Genomic DNA, 8,388 nt, shown 5'->3' with positions numbered 1-8,388 from the left:
TATCTGAAGAAGCAAACAACATTGGAATTATTTGATGATTTTTATCAGTGATTTCACTTGCCACTTATTATTTTATCATCTCCATTCAAAATTCAGATCTGAAAAGTGATCCTAAATCTCTGAATAATAATTTCTTATCGGGTCAAGGAGCTACTGAATTTCAATCAAATTTAGTGTCGTAGACTGCAAGTAAACTTAGAGTCAAAGTGTTTTGTCTAGTGCATGTCTACTGGAAAAGTTAGCCTTTTCGTTGCTAACAAGCAAATAAGCGTTTTCAAAAATCGTATTTTTTAACCGGTTCAATTGAAACCAAACTTGGAAGGATTTTTAAGTCAGTTCTGAGAAAGTGGATGTCTGGAGCCTGCATTGGCGTTGACAAAAACAGCGTGAGTGCTGGTTTAGAAAAGAGATGCAGGAAAAAGGGAAAAAAATGACGCAGTAAAAAAAATAAGAAAATGATATTGATGTGACAGCCGAAAGAACTGACGTACATTTTCAGTGATCAAAAAGGCCGGGCTTTTGCAAGATTTTGCTGTCAATAGTGGTGGAAAAAATTTTCAACGCAGATTCTTTTTAGCAGAGAAAGCGTTGAAATTTTTTTAAAATTTGCGTTGAAAATAGCAATGATATTTTGTACGAATGTAAATTTTTAGTGTTTATCACTACATTCTACTGGTAGCAGTGAAAATTTTTTAAATTACCTATTAAAATTGCAAGTCTTTCAAAAATTCACAGCTTTCACCGAATTAACAGCTAAAAGATGTAGGCGTTTTGCGATGAACTTTTTTACCCCTCTTGACCGCATTTCTTACATCTTTGTACAAAACCTCGATCTGGAGAGAAAAGATCAGAAAACAAAAGAACTAGTTCGATTCTTTCATATTTTTGATGTGTTATTTAAGATAACTTTTCTAATAAATCAGGATAAGTTACGTAAGTCGGTATCTGATTTCAAATTTGTGCTTCTTCACATTAGAAATTAATAAGGTAGATGTTACGGACCTGTTTTGTTAGAGTAACGAGTAACGAGTAACGTACCCAGTGATTAGGAAAGTTTCTTGCTGACAGGCCTAACAAATTTCTGACCCAACATATTAGCTTAAAGCATATAATGAATCTTCATAAAGATCTTAAGCGATGAAAACCGTTTTTTCAGGAACTTCAAAATATCAATTCATGTTATCGGATCTCACTTGACAGATGTTTTAGCAGTATTTACACGACAAAGGTTCATTCGGTCGTTTTTGTTCCGCCATCTGACAAACGTTCCTATATTTAATTTGTGAAACCAAGAAACTCAGTATCACACCCAGCAAACTCAATCAAATAAATAACATTCCGTTAAAAAATCAGTTGTATCTGGGCATTTGAGGTCAATCGACAACACAAGAAAAATTGGAATTTATTTTCTCTTCTGGTTTTTGTGATTATTTTAAGCTTGTCATCAATAAATGCTCAAGGAAAACCTGAAAATTCAGTTTTCATCAGCAATTTAGAAAACAAATTTCCCAGAAAATGCGGTATTTACAATTATCTTTCAATTAATTACTAAGAAAACGATTTGATTAATATACTTACTCCTGATTTTGCTTTGTTGAGCGTAGTAATCGAAGCATTAACAAAATTTTGTGAAGTCAAACCGAAACGTTTTCTTTACCAAACTATTACTATTCGCTTAACCTAAAATAAGATTAAGTCCACCGACCAATCTGAGGATAGTAGTAAGGTCTCTTACTGGGCACGCAACGGGGGGGGGGGGGTGTGGGGGAGACATTTGGGTGTTACTGTGTTCGCGACGAGGGGAGGGGGGGCACGAAAAAATTTTTCTAAAAATTGATAGTTTTGACGTTTTGGCAAGAGCGGTGGAAAACGCCAAAAACTATCAACTTTTCGAAAAAATTTTTCGTGTGCACCCCAACCCGTTGCGAACACAGTCACGCCCCAATTTCCCCCCGTTGCGTGGCCAGGAAGACAAATTTTCGGTAAATTTTGTCAGGTTTGACGTTTTTGGTGGGTATGATTTGTTTTAGATGTTAGTCGGGAAGTAACACTGCTGTTTCAGTGGTTGTCATTTTGTAATCAGCACAGGTGAGCCTTATCAGTATATTTTTTGAATGAAAAAAAATATCAGTATATTTTTTTTTCAAACTTATACTTTATCAGTATAAGTTTGAAAAAAAAATCGAAAAAGTCAAAGTGTTAAATTTGCGTGAATTGCATTTTGCGCTGCGTTTCAGAACTCAAAGACGATTTCTTGTTGAACTCGTCTCACCTGGTCGGCCTTATCATCGAAAAAACTTTGAAAAACTTTGCGAAAGTGCAAAGTTTTTGAAGTGTTCAAATTGCTTGAATTGCATTTTGCGCTGAATTTCCGGTTTCAGAGGCGATTCTCTGTTGACCTCATCTCAACTGGTGGACCCCATCATCAAAAAAAATTTCAAAAAATTTGGTGAAATTCTTTGCGGACATCATTTTACCTGTTATTAAGATTATATCAAAAATTTTATAATCAAACACTGTCATCAATCACGGCTTACCAAGTAGTTGAAAAAAGTGTTGACTGTCTGTGGTATTCTTTATGTCTGTTGCATTCAGTCAGTCCTCTCAAATACTCATTTAACCCTTTATTTGATCATGCATGAGAACAAAATGTAGTAATAGGCAAGGAGCTGAGTGGTTGTCGTATTCGATTGTGATTGGACGAACGATCCACCGAGAGTGTCAATGAAATGTTTCTGAGTAAGTTTACAAGTCTGGAGTGGTTGGTTTTGCTTTTATAGTTTGACACAGTAATTATATAGCAATAGAGCGGATTTACAAGAATTTCTCTGAGTTTCAGTTCGAGTTTGATTTGTAAACAAACTATGTCAGTGGTCGACGATTGTTCCTTCTTTGACTTTTCTCACAATATTAACCGTACAGAAAAACGTTATGTAGTGGTCTGTGTAAAACTTTTCGACTCTACTGGAACATACATAACTGTAAAACTAATCAAAAAAGATAACTTCCGTGATCAAATCCAGGACAGTAAAAACAATTGCATTAGAGTGTTGGTTTCAAGTTCAAGCCAGAATTGCAGTATCTTTAGCGTGTGTGAATACTTTTTACTCGGATTAAAACGAATTATTTGGATATAAACTTGAGCAATACCAGGAAAACAAATTGAATTTATCACCATAAAAGTAATTTTTTGTTCAGAAGATACTTTTAGCCATCAAGTGAGAGAAGACTAGAGAGACCAGCAAACAATAAAGACATAAAGAAAACAACGAACAATGTTTTACTGCAATATCAGTAGTTTATTGCGGTTAGGCAAATGCAAGTTGCAAGATTATAACTGTTTGAGGTATTAAGAGACACATTTAAAGTGACGTTTTTTTGGAGCAAGTCAAGAGCTGACAGGCGGCGTCTCAAGACTGTTGCTTGCCGCAAGCCTACTATATTTGAGTATTTTGATCACACTTGTTTTAATTGCTGTAGAGGTTGATGGTTGTTGAATCTGGACTTTCAATAATAAATGGGAATTTCCAAAAGTTTTCAAGGATTTCCAAGTCCTGCGAATACTCTTTCTGGTTTCCGTAGGTAGTTAACTCTTGAATATCGTAATCATAGAAAACTAATGTCATCTCCCAGAACGTTCGAATTAAATATAAACTCACGAATACAACTCTCTACAAATTCCAGAGTACATTGAGCTCCCTTAAGAGAAACCTTTTCAAATCTAACAGATTGAAAGAAATCGAAAATAGCAACAGGTAAGGCCATGTGTTTATGTGTTTCACAGTTTTCCATTCTCCACCTTGATGCTATTGCTGAACAGTAACAATATTCTCTTTTTTTAAGTCTCGTATGCAATTGTTCGACTACTGGTGGAAGATTTTTCTTTTAGTATTATTGCAATGGGAAACATTTTAAGAAGTCAATGATATCTTGTTCTGTTTACACACGTATAAGTGGATTTGATCATTTTGTTGAAGACTTTAAAATTTACCAAAAAAATATTAGAAAAATTTTAGACGAATAGGTTAAAAAAAATTGAGTTACTGTTTGTGTAATCTGAAAAGTTCTTATTCGCAAGAAATATCAAAAAGCAAAAAAAAAATATCAAAACAATTGTCAGCAAATGAGACAGAATAGAGATATAATTTCTATAACGTAATGAATTTAAAGCATCTGGTTTGAGCGAAGAATTGAATACCAGTTTTGCAGGTGTTGTGCTATTATATTTAGAAAGGTTTGTGCTCTACAAAGATTAATCTGTATAGACCAACAGATATTTTCTTTATTGTCTGTAGTTTTTATGCTATAAGTACTCTCTTTATTTAAAATAAACACAGATTTGAAAGTATTAGCGTAATCCTTGCCATGTCTACTGGAAAAGTTAGCCTTTTCGTTGCTAACAAGCAAATAAGCGTTTTCAAAAATTGTATTTTTTAACCGGTTCAATTGAAACCAAACTTGGAAGTGAGAAAGTGGATGTCTGGAGCCTGCATTGGCGTTGACAAAAACAGCGTGAGTGCTGGTTTAGAAAAGAGATGCAGGAAAAAGGGAAAAAAATGACGCAGTAAAAAAAATAAGAAAATGATATTGATGTGACAGCCGAAAGAACTGACGTACATTTTCAGTGATCAAAAAGGCCGGGCTTTTGCAAGATTTTGCTGTCAATAGTGGTGGAAAAAATTTTCAACGCAGATTCTTTTTAGCAGAGAAAGCGTTGAAATTTTTTTAAAATTTGCGTTGAAAATAGCAATGATATTTTGTACGAATGTAAATTTTTAGTGTTTATCACTACATTCTACTGGTAGCAGTGAAAATTTTTTAAATTACCTATTAAAATTGCAAGTCTTTCAAAAATTCACAGCTTTCACCGAATTAACAGCTAAAAGATGTAGGCGTTTTGCGATGAACTTTTTTACCCCTCTTGACCGCATTTCTTACATCTTTGTACAAAACCTCGATCTGGAGAGAAAAGATCAGAAAACAAAAGAACTAGTTCGATTCTTTCATATTTTTGATGTGTTATTTAAGATAACTTTTCTAATAAATCAGGATAAGTTACGTAAGTCGGTATCTGATTTCAAATTTGTGCTTCTTCACATTAGAAATTAATAAGGTAGATGTTACGGACCTGTTTTGTTAGAGTAACGAGTAACGAGTAACGTACCCAGTGATTAGGAAAGTTTCTTGCTGACAGGCCTAACAAATTTCTGACCCAACATATTAGCTTATAGCATATAATGAATCTTCATAAAGATCTTAAGCGATGAAAACCGTTTTTTCAGGAACTTCAAAATATCAATTCATGTTATTGGATCTCACTTGACAGATGTTTTAGCAGTATTTACACGACAAAGGTTCATTCGGTCGGTTTTGTTCCGCCATCTGACAAACGTTCCTATATTTAATTTGTGAAACCAAGAAACTCAGTATCACACCCAGCAAACTCAATCAAATAAATAACATTCCGTTAAAAAATCAGTTGTATCTGGGCATTTGAGGTCAATCGACAACACAAGAAAAATTGGAATTTATTTTCTCTTCTGGTTTTTGTGATTATTTTAAGCTTGTCATCAATAAATGCTCAAGGAAAACCTGAAAATTCAGTTTTCATCAGCAATTTAGAAAACAAATTTCCCAGAAAATGCGGTATTTACAATTATCTTTCAATTAATTACTAAGAAAACGATTTGATTAATATACTTACTCCTGATTTTGCTTTGTTGAGCGTAGTAATCGAAGCATTAACAAAATTTTGTGAAGTCAAACCGAAACGTTTTCTTTACCAAACTATTACTATTCGCTTAACCTAAAATAAGATTAAGTCCACCGACCAATCTGAGGATAGTAGTAAGGTCTCTTACTGGGCACGCAACGGGGGGGGGGGGTGTGGGGGAGACATTTGGGTGTTACTGTGTTCGCGACGAGGGGAGGGGGGGCACGAAAAAAATTTTCTAAAAATTGATAGTTTTGACGTTTTGGCAAGAGCGGTGGAAAACGCCAAAAACTATCAACTTTTCGAAAAAAATTTTCGTGTGCACCCCAACCCGTTGCGAACACAGTCACGCCCCAATTTCCCCCCGTTGCGTGCCCAGGAAGACAAATTTTCGGTAAATTTTGTCAGGTTTGACGTTTTTGGTGGGTATGGTTTGTTTTAGATGTTAGTCGGAAAGTAACACTGCTGTTTCAGTGGTTGTCATTTTGTAATCAGCACAGGTGAGCCTTATCAGTATATTTTTTTGAATGAAAAAAAAATATCAGTATATTTTTTTTTCAAACTTATACTTTATCAGTATAAGTTTGAAAAAAAAATCGAAAAAGTCAAAGTGTTAAATTTGCGTGAATTGCATTTTGCGCTGCGTTTCAGAACTCAAAGACGATTTCTTGTTGAACTCGTCTCACCTGGTCGGCCTTATCATCGAAAAAACTTTGAAAAATTTTGCGAAAGTGCAAAGTATTTGAAGTGTTCAAATTGCTTGAATTGCGTTTTGCGCTGAATTTCCGGTTTCAGAGGCGATTCTCTGTTGACCTCATCTCAACTGGTGGACCCCATCATCAAAAAAAATTTCAAAAAATTTGGTGAAATTCTTTGCGGACATCATTTTACCTGTTATTAAGATTATATCAAAAATTTTATCATCAAACACTGTCATCAATCACGGCTTACCAAGTAGTTGAAAAAAGTGTTGACTGTCTGTGGTATTCTTTATGTCTGTTGCATTCAGTCAGTCCTCTCAAATACTCATTTAACCCTTTATTTGATCATGCATGAGAACAAAATGTAGTAATAGGCAAGGAGCTGAGTGGTTGTCGTATTCGATTGTGATTGGACGAACGATCCACCGAGAGTGTCAATGAAATGTTTCTGAGTAAGTTTACAAGTCTGGAGTGGTTGGTTTTGCTTTTATAGTTTGACACAGTAATTATATAGCAATAGAGCGGATTTACAAGAATTTCTCTGAGTTTCAGTTCGAGTTTGATTTGTAAACAAACTATGTCAGTGGTCGACGATTGTTCCTTCTTTGACTTTTCTCACAATATTAACCGTACAGAAAAACGTTATGTAGTGGTCTGTGTAAAACTTTTCGACTCTACTGGAACATACATAACTGTAAAACTAATCAAAAAAGATAACTTCCGTGATCAAATCCAGGACAGTAAAAACAATTGCATTAGAGTGTTGGTTTCAAGTTCAAGCCAGAATTGCAGTATCTTTAGCGTGTGTGAATACTTTTTACTCGGATTAAAACGAATTATTTGGATATAAACTTGAGCAATACCAGGAAAACAAATTGAATTTATCACCATAAAAGTAATTTTTTGTTCAGAAGATACTTTTAGCCATCAAGTGAGAGAAGACTAGAGAGACCAACAAACAATAAAGACATTAAGAAAACAACGAACAATGTTTTACTGCAATATCAGTAGTTTATTGCGGTTAGGCAAATGCAAGTTGCAAGATTATAACTGTTTGAGGTATTAAGAGACACATTTAAAGTTACGTTTTTTTGGAGCAAGTCAAGAGCTGACAGGCGGCGTCTCAAGACTGTTGCTTGCCGCAAGCCTACTATATTTGAGTATTTTGATCACACTTGTTTTAATTGCTGTAGAGGTTGATGGTTGTTGAATCTGGACTTTCAATAATAAATGGGAATTTCCAAAAGTTTTCAAGGATTTCCAAGTCCTGCGAATACTCTTTCTGGTTTCCGTAGGTAGTTACCTCTTGAATATCGTAATCATAGAAAACTAATGTCATCTCCCAGAACGTTCGAATTAAATATAAACTCACGAATACAACCCTCTACAAATTCCAGAGTACATTGAGCTCCCTTAAGAGAAACCTTTTCAAATCTAACAGATTGAAAGAAATCGAAAATAGCAACAGGTAAGGCCATGTGTTTATGTGTTTCACAGTTTTCCATTCTCCACCTTGATGCTATTGCTGAACAGTAACAATATTCTCTTTTTTTAAGTCTCGTATGCAATTGTTCGACTACTGGTGGAAGATTTTTCTTTTAGTATTATTGCAATGGGAAACATTTTAAGAAGTCAATGATATCTTGTTCTGTTTACACACGTATAAGTGGATTTGATCATTTTGTTGAAGACTTTAAAATTTACCAAAAAAATATTAGAAAAATTTTAAAATTTTAGACGAATAGGGTAAAAAAAAATTGAGTTACTGTTTGTGTAATCTGAAAAGTTCTTATTCGCAAGAAATATCAAAAAGCAAAAAAAAATATCAAAACAATTGTCAGCAAATGAGACAGAATAGAGATATAATTTCTATAACGTAATGAATTTAAAGCATCTGGTTTGAGCGAAGAATTGAATACCAATTTTGCAGGTGTTGTGCTATTATATTTAGAAAGGTTTGTGCTCTACAAAGAT

The 8,388-nt window shown here is 34.3% G+C and overlaps 1 protein-coding gene across 1 annotated transcript in view; it reads right to left on the bottom strand.

Moving 5' to 3' along the window:
• Window positions 1-8,388, bottom strand: part of LOC142337108 (uncharacterized) — a 37,936-nt gene that overhangs the window by 13,085 nt on the left and 16,463 nt on the right. Inside the window, exon 3 of the mRNA XM_075386199.1 lies at window positions 1-3. This exon is cut by the window's left edge and continues 232 nt beyond it. Coding sequence (XP_075242314.1) covers window positions 1-3 — 3 coding nt within the window. The remainder of the gene's footprint in view (window positions 4-8,388) is intronic.

The sequence above is a fragment of the Convolutriloba macropyga genome, chromosome 3, assembly GCF_964194025.1.
Source record: "Convolutriloba macropyga chromosome 3, txConMacr16.3, whole genome shotgun sequence".
NCBI lineage: Eukaryota > Metazoa > Xenacoelomorpha > Acoela > Convolutidae > Convolutriloba > Convolutriloba macropyga.
This window is presented reverse-complemented; position numbering and strand designations above follow the sequence as displayed.